General features: G+C 49.6%; 4 protein-coding genes across 4 annotated transcripts; 2 read left to right on the top strand and 2 right to left on the bottom strand.

Annotated features, from left to right (window-relative positions):
* The first annotated feature begins 29 nt into the window (after window positions 1-29).
* EDB82DRAFT_452453 (uncharacterized protein) lies at window positions 30-7,343 on the top strand. Its single transcript, XM_025738541.2, has 3 exons — window positions 30-948; window positions 996-1,141; window positions 1,328-7,343. Exons 1-3 carry the CDS (start codon window positions 341-343, stop codon window positions 7,207-7,209), a joined length of 6,636 nt encoding a protein of 2,211 aa, XP_025593292.1. The 5' UTR covers window positions 30-340; the 3' UTR covers window positions 7,210-7,343.
* A 554-nt stretch (window positions 7,344-7,897) lies between these two features.
* On the top strand, window positions 7,898-10,368 carry EDB82DRAFT_480640 (uncharacterized protein; the record flags this gene model as incomplete). Its single annotated transcript, XM_065608143.1, has 3 exons — window positions 7,898-8,870; window positions 8,968-10,291; window positions 10,335-10,368. 3 exons carry the CDS (start codon window positions 7,898-7,900, stop codon window positions 10,366-10,368), a joined length of 2,331 nt encoding a protein of 776 aa, XP_065463431.1.
* Window positions 10,369-10,470: 102 nt separating this feature from the next.
* EDB82DRAFT_327116 (uncharacterized protein) lies at window positions 10,471-12,941 on the bottom strand. The gene is made up of 2 exons (XM_065607485.1): window positions 11,493-12,941; window positions 10,471-11,444 (listed from the first exon to the last, which is right to left on the bottom strand). Exons 1-2 carry the CDS (start codon window positions 12,638-12,640, stop codon window positions 10,634-10,636), a joined length of 1,959 nt encoding a protein of 652 aa, XP_065463432.1. The 5' UTR covers window positions 12,641-12,941; the 3' UTR covers window positions 10,471-10,633.
* A 214-nt stretch (window positions 12,942-13,155) lies between these two features.
* EDB82DRAFT_515506 (uncharacterized protein) lies at window positions 13,156-15,733 on the bottom strand. The gene is made up of 4 exons (XM_025738545.2): window positions 15,391-15,733; window positions 15,244-15,327; window positions 14,997-15,190; window positions 13,156-14,929 (listed from the first exon to the last, which is right to left on the bottom strand). The coding sequence occupies exons 1-4, from the start codon at window positions 15,434-15,436 to the stop codon at window positions 13,373-13,375; spliced, it is 1,881 nt and encodes a 626-aa protein (XP_025593295.2). The 5' UTR covers window positions 15,437-15,733; the 3' UTR covers window positions 13,156-13,372.
* Between the last annotated feature and the right edge of the window lie 77 nt (window positions 15,734-15,810).

Raw genomic sequence — 15,810 nt, forward strand, 5'->3', positions numbered from 1 at the left:
GTCGAATTTATCCATTAAACTAAAGTGGAGTCGTCGCGTCGCGAGGGCGCGTTTCAGCGCGTCTCACGCTTCCAATTTATGTACAAACCAATCTCGGTCAAGGCTTTACCTACCGTCTAGGGACGTCCTTCATTTACTTGTTCCCACAGATACGCTCCGCTCATTGTTGACTTTTCAAATCACTTTTTTTTTTCTCTCTCGACTATTTAATCTCCAATTTGTTCTTTCTCTTCTGTCTTCTAATCTCTTTCTCTTATGCCCATTGTTCACTCCTTTGCATCGTCAACAGCCCCGTCAAACCACTCTCCTTTAGGGGAGATCCCCCAACAGGACACTCTCAATGCCTAACACAAGTCTTCGCCGCCCTCAAAAGGGCTTCCGAAGAGGAGGAAAGGTTGCCTACCATGGCAACCGCACACGCACGTTCGCGGCCTCGTCCAGGAATGAAGCCACATCGGCAGATGAGAAGTGGGAGCGGACACGGTTGGCGCATAGCATCGACGAGACCATGGGCTTTGCACGCTATGAGAGCGGAAAGAAAAGAGAAGGGTGGCTGGTTAATATCCAACCCACGGCGATCGAAGACGAACGAACGCCCGGTGGCAGAGCCGCTGTTGATTGCTACTTCATCGAGGAGGACGGCTCTACCTTCAAGGCGACAGTAGAATTCGAGCCTTACTTCTTGATCGCTGTCAAGAAGGGCCGTGAGCCCGAGGTTGAGGAGTGGGCCAAGAGGGTTCCTGGAGATGGTGTAGTCAAGTCAATCCGACGGGTTGAGAAGGATGATCTCAACATGCCCAATCACTTGCTAGGCTATCGAAGGACATTCCTTGAACTCAAGTTCGCCAATGTCAACGACCTTATGGCTGCAAGGAGGGATATCATGCCCATTGCTGAAAAGAACAAGAAGAACATGAACGCCATGGATGCTTATGCCGAAGTTGCAACGTGAGTAACTTTTCAGGACCTGGTAGGACCACGCTAACAAGACACAGGCACGGGAACGGTAATTTTGACCTTTTTGACGATTCACGAGACGACGATAGAAACATGAACAGCGCACTTTCCGATGCCAGCGACTTTATTGTTGATATTAGAGAATATGATGTGCCGTACCATGTACGAGTAATGATAGATTTGGGTAAGTCTTTTTCTGTTCTGCAGTTTCTTCCTACAAGCTTTACATGATGCTTGCAACCAAGTATTTGCTACTTCAGAGCCTTTTAAGGCCATGAGACCACTATTCACCATTGCCCTGATTATTGTTTTTTACACACCTTCATTATTGCTTTGCTCTTGCTATCCACATGCTTACCAAGACAAACAGATATACGAGCAGGTACATGGTACTTTGTAGAAGCCAAACACGGCGTCACAAAGATCTACCCTAACGAAGAGAGATCACTGCCGGCGGACCCTGTGGTAATGGCGTACGATATTGAAACATCAAAACAGCCCCTTAAATTCCCTGATGCTGCCTCTGATCAGATCATCATGATCTCGTACATGATCGACGGGCAGGGATTCTTAATTACGAATCGTCAAATCCTTTCAGAGGACATTGGCGATTTCGACTACACCCCTAAGCCAGAGTATCCGGGTCCCTTCATGATTTTCAATGAGCCTGATGAAAAGTCTTTAATCGAGAGATTCTTCCTCCACATTAAGGAGGCCCGGCCAACGGTCATCGCTACTTACAACGGTGACTTTTTCGATTGGCCCTTCGTGGAAGCACGAGCTAGTATCAATGGAATCGATATGTACCAAGAGATTGGCTGGAAGAAGGACAGCGAGGACCAGTACAAGTGTGCCTACAGTGTGCACATGGACTGTTTCCATTGGGTTAACCGAGATTCTTATCTTCCCCAAGGTTCTCGTGGTTTGAAGGCTGTCACCGTTGCAAAGCTCGGATACGACCCAGACGAACTCGATCCCGAACTGATGACGCCGTATGCGACTGAACGACCCCAAACACTCGCCGAGTACTCCGTGTCAGATGCTGTTGCAACGTACTATCTTTATATGAAATATGTTCACCCCTTTATCTTCTCTCTCTGTACGATTCTGCCGCTGAGCGGTGATGAAGTTTTGAGAAAGGGAACGGGTACCCTCTGCGAAATGCTGCTGATGGTGCAAGCCTATCAGAGAGAAATTGTGCTTCCGAACAAATATATCACACCGAAGGAAGCCTTCTGGGAGGGACATCTTCTCGATTCGGAAACCTACGTTGGTGGTCACGTCGAGAGTATTGAAGCAGGAGTGTTCCGAGCTGATATCCCGGTGGACTTCGCTGTCGACCCTGGAGCCATTGACGAGCTTCTAACCGATCTTGATGCCGCTTTGAAGTTCGTGATTACCGTGGAAGAGCAAAAGAAATTCGAGGACGTGGAGAACTACGACGAAGTCAAGGCTCAGATTATCGAGAGACTCAACAAGCTCAAGGAAACGCCCAACCGTCACGAAAAGCCCTTGATCTACCATCTTGACGTTGCCTCCATGTACCCCAACATCATGACAACCAACCGATTGCAGCCCGATTCCATGATTCAGGAGTCTGACTGCGCCGCTTGCGATTTCAACCGACCTGGTAAGACTTGTGACAGGCGAATGCCTTGGGCTTGGAGAGGTGAATATATCCCTGCAAAGCGAGATGAGTACAACATGATTCGGCATGCTCTCGAGAACGAGAAGTTTCCTGGAAAATTCCCCAGCTCTCCCATGCGGCCGTTCCAGGACCTGAGTGCAGACGAACAAGCCGCTCTTGTGCGAAAACGTCTTCAACTGTATTCTCAAAAGGTCTACCACAAGATCCACGACTCAACAACCATTGTCCGAGAAGCAATCATTTGTCAACGAGAGAACCCCTTCTATATCAACACTGTACGAGACTTCCGTGATCGTCGTTATGACTATAAGGGCAAGGCAAAGGTGTGGAAGGGAAAGACATCGACTTTGCAGTCCGCTGGTGCACCTCAAAATGAGGTCGATGCCGCAAAGAAGATGATTATTTTGTACGACTCACTACAACTGGCTCACAAGGTTATTCTGAACTCTTTCTATGGATACGTCATGAGAAAGGGATCTCGTTGGTACTCACTTGACATGGCTGGCGTTACTTGTCTGACAGGTGCTCACATCATTCAAATGGCTAGACAACTTGTTGAACGGCTTGGACGACCTCTGGAGCTGGATACTGACGGTATTTGGTGTATGCTTCCAGCAACCTTCCCCGAGAACTTCGCGTTCAAGCTCAAGGGCGGAAAGAAGCTCAATATCTCATACCCTTGTGTTATGCTTAACCATCTTGTTCACGCCAAGTTTACAAATCATCAATACCAGACGCTTGTTGATCAGAAGACTCTCAAGTATGAAACACACAGCGACAACTCTATTTTCTTCGAAGTCGACGGTCCCTACAAGGCCATGGTTCTACCAACGTCAAAGGAGGAGGACAAGAATTTGAAGAAGCGATACGCTGTTTTCAACGACGATGGCAGTCTGGCTGAGTTGAAGGGTTTCGAGGTGAAGCGTCGTGGTGAGCTGAAGCTCATCAAGATCTTCCAGCAGCAGATTTTCAAGTTTTTCCTCGAAGGAGAAACACTGGCTGATTGTTATGGAGCTGTCGCAAAGGTCGCCAACCGCTGGTTGGATGTGCTGCACAGCAAGGGTACAACACTGGCAGACGAAGAGCTGATGGAGCTTATTTCTGAGAACCGAAGCATGTCCAAGACCCTGGAAGAGTATGGCAACCAAAAATCCACCAGCATTACCACCGCCAAGCGTCTTGCAGACTTCCTGGGCGAACAGATGGTCAAAGACAAGGGATTGAACTGTAAATTTATTATTTGCGCTCGGCCCAAGAACGCACCCGTCACAGAACGAGCTATCCCCGTTGCCATCTTCTCCGCGGAGGAGTCAGTCAAGCGAACGTATCTGAAGAAGTGGTTGAAGGAGGAGCCCACTGATACTGATCCTCGTGCACTCCTCGACTGGGACTATTACCTAGAGCGATTGGGCTCTGTTATTCAGAAGTTGATCACCATTCCCGCGGCCCTTCAGAAAGTCCGCAACCCTGTCCCTCGAGTGCCGCATCCCGACTGGCTTCAGAGGAGAATTAACATCAAGGACGACAAGCTCAAACAGAAGAAGCTCACTGACATGTTCAAGAAGAGCCCACTGGAGGACATCACCAACATCAACGGCGCTGGAATGGATGATGTAGAAGACTTTGGCAGTAAGCTTTTGAAGCCTAAACAAGTCAGCGCGATCATAGCATCCTCTCAGGCTGCTACTGTTCAAAAACGCAAGTCTCCAGAGCCGGCGGAGAACCCTGATCCTATGTCTGCACTTCCCCAAGTTATGCCAAGTGCTTCAGAGAATTACGAAGAGTTCCTGATGTATCAGAAACAGAAGTGGAAGATTCAAAAACAGGCCAGAATTCGCCGACGACAGTTGTTCGGTGACAGAAGAGGCGGAGCAGTCAATAACCTTCAACAGACGTTCATGAAACAGGCGCACACTACCTACATGAGTAACTGGCAGGTCTTGCATCTCAAAACAACTGAAACTCCTGGTATCGTCATGGCATATGCCTTGATCGATGCCAAGATCCACACACTCAAGGTCAACGTTCCTCGCCAAGTCTTCCTCAACCTCAAGAGTAAGGATCTGCCTGATGTTGAGGTCGATGGCTGCGAAGTCGAGCAAGTCAACTACACTTTGCCCAACGGCCACCCTTCCAGTCATCTCTTCAAGTTGACTGTATCTGAGGATATCTACTTCAACGAAAGTGAGAAATTCTCTCTGCTTTTCAACCACCCTAGCGTAGAGGGAGTTTACGAGAAGCAAGTGCCACTAAACATTCGTGCCGTTTTGCGTCTTGGAAACCAATGTACCATTGACGCATCGCAGCATGCTGTTCTCGGAAAGGGCCTCGAGCAAGGTTTCGACCTAGCAAGTCTAAAGCGGCCAGCCAAATCACGAACTTATCTCGACACCTCCCCTCTAGCTTATATCTATATCTCGCACATCACAGCAGGCGAACGCCAGATCTTTGGCATCTTCTCTACCACTAACGACCAAGCCCATGTTGTCATCCTGCAGAAGAACAAAGACTCTGGACAAGATCTCCCCAACACTACCAGGATGTACTCCGAGATGCTCGCTCGACGACATGCCGAAGCAGCTGGCACGAACTGGCAGGACTGCTTCACTTATCAAGAAAAGCTGCACATCAAGATCACGCAAGTGACTACTCGACGCAAAGCTCATCTCGAAATTAGTGATGTTGTAAAGAAGATGCGCAAGGACGAGCCGAGACCACAAATGATGGTCATCCAATCCTCTCAGCGACAGCTTCTTATTCATGATGTCCCAATCCTGGGTGAATTCCCAGTTCTCCCTCTCAAGTACGATATCGCAGACAGCTCGTTGCCACCCCTGGGCTGGCAGTCTGTTATCGCCAAACGCATTGTTGGGCATTACCTTGGTCTTGGATCGTGGATTCTGCACCTCACAGCCTTGGCTCGTTATGGCGACGTCCCTCTATGTAACCTGGAACGCGACGATCCTCGTTTCCTGATCGACATAGCTTACGCACGTCGCCTTCAGGCCAATGGTGTCGTGCTTTGGTGGTCCCCAGGCGCTCGTCCGGATCATGCTGGTTATGAAAAGGACGATCTTCTCGGTCCCCTGGATACCGTCAAGATGCCAAACATCAACAACCCCGGGACCTTCTCATCAGTCTGTATCGATCTTGATGTCCGAAACCTGGCTATTAACACCATCTTGACCTCGTCTCTCATCAACGAGCTAGAAGGCGCAGACTCAGTCTCCTTCAACCCTGCTGCTGATGATTCTGAGACACTTGCTTCCGAAAATGCTTTCGCCAATGCTGGCGTGCTTGTGCTTCGTGAGATGGTCAAGGCTTGGTGGACAGAAGCTTGCCGCGGAAGTACCATGGCTGATGTTTTGGTGCAGCATCTCGTTCGTTGGGTTGAGAATCCCGACTCCTTCATGTATGACCGAGCCCTGCACTACTATGTGCAGATGATGTCTCGCAAAGCCTTCCAGCAGCTTATGGCTGATTTCCGCCGAGTGGGGTCTCAGGTCGTTTTTGCGAACGCCAATCGCCTCATTCTTCAAACGACCAAGGCTGAAGTTGGCAATGCGTATGCGTACAGCCAGTATATCATCAAGTCCATCAAGAGCAAGCCGCTTTTCCACTTCATCGATTTGGAGATCAAAGAATACTGGGACTATCTTGTTTGGTATGATGAGTTCAATTATGGAGGAAAGGCTTGTCAAGAGGTCGTGGAGGCTGAGGAACAGACCCTTGAGACAATTATGCACTGGCAGATGGCCACTTTCTTGCCAGTCCGACTCCAGTCAACCTTCCAAGACTGGGTCATTGAGTTTATTCAACTTATGCACCAGCTCAAGAGACCTCACAATGGCGATCCTGATGCCACACCTCGCCTGACGCAGTTACCAAGTAAGGGCTTGGAAGAACATGAAGGTCAAATTATCCTGGGCAAGGCATTTGAGAAGCCTCTGAAGAAAGATATCATCGGTCTCCTTAACAGGCAGAAACGCGAGCAACTTCACCCGGAGCTTGCTGGCGACTACACATTCCCTAGCCTTCCCGGCTCTCATCTCAACCTAAGTAACCCCATCCTCGAGCTTGTTAAATCACTCATGCAAGTACTCTCCCTTGACAAGAACATCACATTGGAGGCTCGTCTCCTTCGAAAGGAACTTTTGGCTCTGTTCGAAATTCGCGAGTTCTCGAAGGAGGGCACATTTGCCAATCCATCAGAGAGTCTGCGACTTCCCCAGGTATCTTGTGACAGCTGTACCATGATGCGAGACCTGGATCTGTGCAGAGATGAGGATCTGTTTAGTGAAGGTGCCGCATGGTGTTGTGGCTTTTGCGGGACTGAGTTTGACCGTGTCGCTATAGAAGAACGATTGCTGGGCATAGTAGAGAGTTGGGTCGTTGAATGGACAACCCAGGACCTCAAGTGCGTGCGTTGCGGCGCTTTGAGAATGAACGACTTTATGGAACACTGCACTTGCAGTGGAGAGTGGAAGGAGGTAGTATCACGTCAGGACGTGAGCAAGAAACTGGGAGTCATGAAGAGAGTTGCTAAATTTTACGGGCTAAGAATGCTCAGTGATGTAGTAGAAGGATTGCATCAGGGCTTGTAAAAGGAGTTTAAGAGGATACGCATGGAACAAGGAGTTGAGAAGGCATCAAGCAAGGGAATTGCAAGGGTCACATATATATATAGATACACTTGTTTAATAGGATAATGATTCTCGATACCTCTTTCGAATGAACGAGCCCATTTATGCTAAATTCGTGCACTCCAATAAACATGCCTACTAGTTCTCTTGCGACGATTCTCATTGTCAATGCTGGTTGAGCTGAAAAGTACTGGATGTAAGCATATGTACATTTATTTTGGAAGTAATTGTGACCCAACTTCTGAAGTGTTTATTGATCACCTGTTTGAGGTTAATCACTGCAACCAGATGGCTTTTATCCGTATGAATGGTGGTAACAAGGCTGATTCGCGGAAGGTGCCATGCCGCTACTACCATGCCTGCGCATGTAATCCCCCCGCCCCCCACCTTGGTAGTAGCAGCTTGTAAGACGAAGGAAGGAAGGGAGGTGCCTTCCCAGGATAATGGTTCGCCTACACCTGCAGAGGCCGCCAGTACCTCGTCTGCAAGGCAGCCGCCTTCTGACTTGTGACCAAAGAAGAAAGACCCGAGCCCCAATCTCATTTTTCTTATAACCCCCTCTATTTCTTCTTTGTGTCTGCCCCCCTCAATTGTTGCCCCTTGACGAGGCCACGTAGTAAATCTCACTCTCGTGCACTTTTAGTCAACAATGGATCATTTCAAACGTAAAGACCGCCGTGGGGCCTTTCATGTCCAGTCCAACGGTCTCGGCCCCACAGTCCGGCACGGAACTCTACCAGCAGTATCCACGCCTCCGGTTACAGCATTCTCGCCAATGCCGATGCCGATACCGATACCAAAGACCACGGCTTCATTTGATGTCCTGTCTTTTGGTTTTGAAACTCACTCAGTGCAGTTAATGCAGTCCGAGTTCACAGGCGACTACTATCGCTCTGCATCTCCTCTCAAATTAGACCTGGACTCCTATCTCAACTACGCCAATGAGCCTGACAATCGAGAAATGAGTACTATATCTAGTATAAGTGCAGACACTTTCTCTTCTACAGGTTCCATGTTTTCTTCTTCTTCAACTGATACTGGCGATACATTGACCGTCCGGAACGGTCGAGGTCGTTCCAGAGGCCCCAGTCCTTTGAGTCGCAGCGGGCGAACTAAAAGCCTTGATAATCCGACGCCTTCTTTTGTTTGTCTGGGTCCTCAGTGCCAGCTGGCTTTCTCTTCCGATAAAGAACTTAAGTCTCATGTTAAATCTTCTCACACCTATATATGTAACTGGGCTGGCTGCGATCAACCTAGTTTCTCAACTAGGGACGGTCTCATTCACCACGTTAAAGTTCAACATCTCGTCATTTGCCCATCCCCTGGCTGTACAGAAACTTCATTCCAAAGCCTTCGTATTCTTCAGTCCCATATTTCTATGGCTCATCCTGAGGATGGGAAAGATGATGCAAAAGAATGGGAACTTCCAACGAAAGCTGCCGATAACACGAAGAAAGGCGACAGGTCGTCTTCAAGCAAAACACCCGTTGAAACTATTACATCGCGGAAAAGAAAGAGTTGCGATCCTGAGGCAGAAATGGCTTTAGGCTTGTCTCGATCAAAACGTCAGTGCCTGGATCGACTCCGCGGTGTTGTTGAGAAGCGAGCCAGAAAGAGTGCAGGTGAGTGTCTTGAATATCTTCCCCCTAGCATATCATCACGCCACGCTTTCTTCAAATGATCAGCCCGTGTGAACGGCCGTAAGCTAACGATGCAAAGGTACACCACGAAGTGCAGAGAGCCCTACAGACCTTATTCGAGGACGAGCGTCACGGCGTATAGAAACAACAAGTTTTCCGCTGGTGTTCGAGCATGCCATACTCCCTTTCTTGTCACAGTATCTACCCCTTTGGGTCGGACCCCGCCACGTGGTGACTGTCACTCAAGGCAAATCACCACAGATGAAACGAATTTGTATCATGGCTCCAAACAAAATCTCTCGGGCTCGCAAGGTTCTAATCGTGAGCCACGTTCAAGACCTTATTCCAGCCAACTTCTCAACACTTATCACTTTCGTATTCGCACAAGGGGAAATAAACAGAACCGTGACCTGGGCTCGTGGCCTAAGCAAAGACCACAAGGACGATATCTGCTCTGCCCGAAACCCTTATTTTTTCCGTGATCCTTGTATGGGCGATAGTATCGGCGTTGCAGGAAACGGTGCATTCGACGATAGTACGGCTACACTCGGTCCTTGTATAACTGTCGGTGGTGGGAGTTACTGGCTGGGTAACTTCCATCCTTTCTTGGAGGCATACCAAAAACTTCCACAAGAAGTGCAGGTCGAGCATCCTTCCTCTCAAGATCGCAAGCGGTGTGTAGAGGAGGGGCACGATGCCATGGCGCAAGAGACAAGTTTCGGACTCGGCAGACTTGAGGTAACATCGGGACTCAACCTCAAGACAACAAGAGTCTCACACGATCCCTACTGGGACGACTGTGATATGGACAAGCCGCTTGTTGTGACAGACTGGGCTCTTATCGGTTCTCGCACTTCACAGGCAAACATTCTCCGGCGGTTTCCTTCGGAGACTCTGCCACCAACTCAAGACCCTATCGTGGCTACCACAACGGCTATCACGCCAGGCGCTGACGTTCTGTCCAGTGGTCGAACATCTGGATACCAACGAGGACAGATCTGCGAGATCCCTGCATATGTTTCAGGTGACGAGAATCAAACCCTCAAAGCTACTAGAGAATGGTTTATCGAAGAGCCGTGGCCGCAGGATGATGAGGATGCCTGGATTCGCGGTGGCATTGGTGTTAACGGCGATAGCGGTGCAGGTGTCGTGGACGCCAACACTCACAGCCTCATCGGACAAATATGGGGTCGCAATAACTATTGGGGACCTGGACAGCGTGTCACCTACTTCACTCCCATCGCAGACATCTTCGACGACATTCAGGAAAAATGCGGGCAGGAGTCACGTCCTAGGCTTCCGCAGCATCGCGATGAAGCAAATTGTTTCCCATTGCATCCGTCATGCCGTCAATGCTTTGATCTACGAGCATACCTCAATAGCAGTAGAAGAAGTTCACGAATGTCGCTTCAAAGTATGATAATGGGCATAGGTGACGGTGACCAGGATCTCACCTCGATCGAGGCAGTTTCAGAGCTAGCTACACCAAGGGATTATCACCGCTATCCGGGAATAGAAGAGGCAGGTGCTTCTTTCAATGACATCGTCTCGCCAGCAGGGCCGAGTGGTTATCCCGGCACTCCTATGATCGCTGACATGAGGAGCCCATATGCCACAGAATTGGATCTTGAGGATTTATGGGAGCCAAAGGCTGGGAGCTCTACTCGAGCTCGAAAGAGAACATCCAGTTTTGCTGTAGACACGGGGCCAGAAAGGTGGAAGAGGCTGAGAGCTGATGGTTGAGACTATCCCGCGAAGCCCCCTCGCGCCATCTTCTTAGCTCGAGCATCACGGCGGTTGTGATTTGCCTGAGATCCCTTATTTGCCTCTTTATTCTTCCTGGCCGATTCTGTTTCCTTCTCACCAGTAGGTCCTGCGACATTGCCTCCTCTACCGCGACCACGCCCTCGGCCTCGGCCGCGGCCACCACCTCTACCACCCCTGGATGACCCGCCATCAGGATCACTTCCTTCTTCTCCTGATCCAGCTGGTGATGCTCGCCAAGAAGTGCGCTCTATTTGCGCCTGCTGTCCACTGAAGGCATACTTTGCTTCCAGTCGCCGCTTCTGCTGCGGGTTTCTCACAAGTATGAGAGCCCATCCCTCGATTGCTTCGTCGGTCATGCCAGTATCTTGTCTGAGCTTGGCTCGTGGACTGCCACGTCTTGTCGCGGCATCCCGATCGAACAGCTTAGAGTCCATCTGGTAGGCGCGGAAGAGTGCTTCTTCGTTACCGTCACTCGCCGCATCAGCTTCCTGGTTGGATGCATCAACGGTACCTCCCACATCATCAGCATCGTAAGTATCGTCACGTTCGTCATCATCAGAATCGAATGCTGCCAAGGCAGAGAGAATGGCCGATTTGTTCGGTGCGTTTTCTTTGTCTTTGAGCATGTCGTCGGCGTTTTTGCCGGGTTTCTTTCCAAAAGAGACCTTGGATACATCCATTGCGAGTCGGTCGAAATCATCATCATCAAACACATTATGTCGTGTAGGAACTTGGGGTGGAGTAGGTCGTGGTGCAAGATCTGTGTGTCTATTTTCCGGATGCGAAGACCTAGTCATGGTTAGCTGGGAATCGGCTAGATGGCAAGATGCATCATACAAGGGTTCGCTGCGGTCCGCGTTGGACAAGTGAGGCGGTAAAGTCTCACTTAGCAGGTTCGCAACGACTTGTTCCACATCCTCCCCGTATTCATCAAGACATTTGGATACAAAGCCAGGTCCAAGGTCAGGAAATAGATCCTGCACCTGCGTAATCTGACTCATCCGGTGAACGTGCATGTCAGCATCCGCTTCCTGCTGTGTCTCCTTTCCCTTTCCTTTGTCGACTTTTCGTCGCACCAGTCGTTTGGGACGAACCATTGCACCCTTTCTGTAGGTCTCGAGTGCTGTGATTCTTTTCTTGAAGTTATCCGTTGCTGCTCCGGAATCTTCTGCCCTTCTCAGTAGAATCTTTAGTAGTGGAGTGTTGGTGATAAGTTCAGGGACAAGAGAGTCGTTGACATTGAGGGGCCCGGCCTTGTGGGCATCAGCCGCTTCCTTGAGAGCATAGAGTTGGTCGCTCAGCATAGACCACTTGGCTGGCTCGGCATCTATGAGCCCTATAAGACATAGATAGGTGGTTGTCAATATCACCTTCCGTAAAGGTGGGTTCATAACTCGAAAGCACACAATAAGGGCGTCGAGGAAATCGGATCCCGCAAGAAATAAGGTGCAGGCATCTGGTGAGGCATGCAGAAGGTGATTTAGTCGTATCAGGCGGGCCTCAACTATCTTCAGATCTCCCTTGATACCAGCCTCCAGCTGGGGGATAAGTTGTTTCTTTAGCCCAGTAAGACTCGCCTCTGTCGGGACAGTACGCTGCTGAAAGAGTTGGGCAATAAGAGGCGCCGTGGCTTTCCGGGGGAATATCCTCGCAATATTTGCCAAGAATTCATAGTCGAAGAGTTGCGTAGGCGGAGACACAGAATAAACTCGTGAAGTGAGTTGGAAGACAGCTTTAGGTAGTGTCGTTGAGTAAGATTCTAGGATTGTGAAGCCTGCCTCTGCTGTCTCTTCTGCAAAAGAGGAGAGAAACGTTGGGGTAGAGTCATCGCGAGATAAAGATGCCTTGAGGTCCTTTTCGGGGAGTGCGACAAGAGCACGGCAGATTGACGTCCAGGCTTGAAGAAGCGAATTCCACTCGTTAGAAGAGAGGTGTTGTCGCCATGATGATTTGGGGAAGGATGCGAGGGGCGGTAAAGATGCCATCTTTATTGAGAGAGATGGTTCTCGATGTTTATGTACAATCAGAAAATTGGTGTATTTGACTTGTGGGTTTTGAGTCAAGGAGGAGCTGTTCTTATAAACTGTTGCTCATTAACACCACAAGAATCCGTATCGTGGCTCAAGCGTTTGCATCGCCGGATGATTCATCAGAAAGTGGATTCTCACTGCCTGCAAGCTGATGGATGAAGTCAACTTGGAGATCGAATGACCGGCCAATCAACGTGCCATAAGCTTAAGCACTAATCCATACATGGCTTGGGTCACAAAGACAGAAGGAGCTGCCCTGGTCGTTAGTGCCGCAAATCAACACCAAAGCTAATGGAAGTAGGAAGCAATTAGAGATGATCTCACTTTAATCCACCTGCCTCATTTTGAGATTCTCTATTTATATGTACCTAGAAGAGATTGATCTGGATTATTGAAATCTCAGTCAGTTACTCGCAAGCTCAGCTTGGTCACATCCATAAAAGAAAAACATCACCAAAAGCAATAAGCAAGTACTCCAAACTTGGCTTTGGTTGTATGTTTTTGTTGAAATACGGTTTGATCTAATCCTATACAACAACCCTTCCTGTTCATACACAACGCCAGTAGATGCTCAGAGCCCAAAACTTCTTGAATAATCTAACGCCTTTCCTCGCTCCAACTCTTCTCCTCTCTCATCATATATAACACGCTCAGTGAGGTGACTCCTCATTCTCTTGCTGTGGTAACTTAAAAATCCCACAACGTACATTCCCGTGGTGGCGGTAACTCGGGCATCAAGCCGTCCTGGAAGGTACCTGTCTGGGCAAAAGCCATCCATTGAGCTTTAGACTTGTCATCATACTTCTCCGAAGGCAATTCCGTATCCGCTGAGTATCCTGGTGGTCCATCTGGAAACCACACCCGCCGCCATGATCCATCAAATTCCTGAATTCCGGGCTTACCATCCTTGTACACAACAGATTTGCCCTTGAACATGGTGAGTCGTCCATTCATATCCTTGGAGCTGTAGCTTTCGACTGGCGGGTGCTGTCGGGTACTGTTGGGTGGATATGGGCTCCCTGAGGGAGCGCCTGCTGGCGGGCCTGCTGACGGCAGTTGCGACGCGAATGGATTCGAGGAGGTTTGCGTAGGGTTTGAAGGTTGACCGAAGGGGTTTGCTGCTGGCTGAGAAGGCTTGCCAAATGGATTGTTGGCTTGCGGTTGGTTGTTCTGTGACGAAAACCCATTGGCCTGGGGTTGCGAGGGTTGTCCAAAGGGATTGTTCGCATTTTGGGTCGGCGTAGCATTAGAGGCACCAAACGGATTAGATGCTGCTGGCCCCGCAGCATTTGATGGCTGTCCAAAGGGCGACGTCCCTTGCGCAGGTTGAGAAGGTTTCCCGAACGGGCTCGCTCCAGCATTATTCTGGTTATTGTTATTCGCTCCAAAGGGGTTGGCATTCTGGTTGTTCGCTGTACCAGCACTGGGAGCACCAAAAGGATTCGCTGCAGGCGCACTGTTGTTGGCAGCGTTTCCAAAGGGACTAGAGTTATTGTTTGTTCCACTTGGAGCTCCAAAGGGGTTTGGCTTTGCACCAAGTTGGCTGGCTTGTCCAAAAGCGCTGCCTCCTGCGTTAAGCTGCGACGGTTGGCCAAACGCACTGCCCTGTGCGTTCGGTTGCGATGGTTGACCGAAAACGCTGCCTTGTGCATTTGGTTGTGACGGTTGACCGAAAACACTACCTTGCGCACTGGGCTGGGAAGGCTGCCCGAACGCCGGTGTACCAAAAGCGCTGGGCTTCGCACCTAGCGTTGAAGGTTGTCCGAAAGCTGAGGGTTGAGCGGGTTGTCCGAACGCTGATCCAGACTGTCCCAATTGCGAGGGCTGTCCAAACGCTGATGGCTGCGCAGGCTGACCAAAAGCAGAGCCTCCCTGAGCTGGCTGTGACGGTTGACCAAATGCTGGAGCTCCAAAGGCGCTTGGTTTCGCACCCAGAGCTGAGGGTTGTCCGAAAGCACTTACGCCGGTCGATGCGCCGCCGCCAAAAGGAGATGCATCGTTGTTGTTGTTGTTCGCTCCGAATGGATTTGGCTGCGCTCCCGTGTCGGCAATGGTAGATTTCGGTCGTTTTCCGACAAGGAATTCTTCAAAAGGAGCTCCCTGTGTTCCTTCTCTGCAAATATCGTGTCGATTTGGGTGGTTGTTCTCGGCGCTGACCATAAACTCGACGGCTCCCTTAACATCGCGGAGGGCGGTTTGCATTTGTTGCTGCGCGTTCGCGTACAGCTCTTGCGCTTCGTTCAACTACAGTCGCATCACGGATTAGCTTTGGGGCGTTCCATATAAAGAGAGCGATTGACTAGGTACTCACAACTTGCTGCTCGTTTCCTGAAGCCTTGCCCATCATAAAGTGCAGCCGCAACTCCTCAAAACTCTGTTCGCGTGGGAACCCGCCAAAGAGCTGCCCAGGAGCGTCTCTCCCTGGCGCATAGGCTGAAAGGATCCATTGCGGTACCTCGGTCGTCAAATCTTTTTCGATGGTATCGGCGTTGATATTGTATTTTTCTGTTAAGCTGTCAATTATTTCCGTTCTTGTCACATTTGAACGCCCTTCGTACCAGCTGGGCTCTGGTTGTTGCCTCCTCCTAGAGCTCCAAAGCGGTTTTGATCGTTTGGGTTGATGTGCTCGTTACGACACCTATCTGTAGATCAATTAGCATGGTTAAGGTAGAGATAAAGACTCATTTAGAGTGAGGAAGCCATACTGCCAAACTTGCAGTTTCCCTGTTGAAAGAATTTGCAAACCGTCATCTTGATGGATGATTGAATGTGCTATCGTGGTTAGATTTTGGAGTAGAAACTTTGACACTATCAGCCAAAGTCGCCGTATGAGAGACTACCTCATGACGTTGAGGGTATTTTAGCACCAATGGCGGGAGTTTGTTCGTTGTATTTAGAAGAGTTCTTGTCAAGGAGTGAACAGAAGAAGAATGTGGTTGAAGAGAGTGTAAAACAAAGAAAGCTTAGACAGTTGATGGACCTTGCAGCCTTTCCCAGCCTCGCTGGGGCCGTCGGGTTTTTGCGAACGCGGTAAGCTCTCGCTACCTGCATCCATTCAATATTACAGTGGGGCTTGATGTACGCTAAAGTGCCTGTCCCTGAACCTCAGCCTATCCATTGTTCAA

The sequence above is a fragment of the Fusarium venenatum genome (assembly GCF_020744135.1).
Source record: "Fusarium venenatum strain MPI-CAGE-CH-0201 chromosome Unknown EDB82scaffold_4, whole genome shotgun sequence".
NCBI classification, from domain to species: Eukaryota; Fungi; Ascomycota; class Sordariomycetes; order Hypocreales; family Nectriaceae; genus Fusarium; species Fusarium venenatum.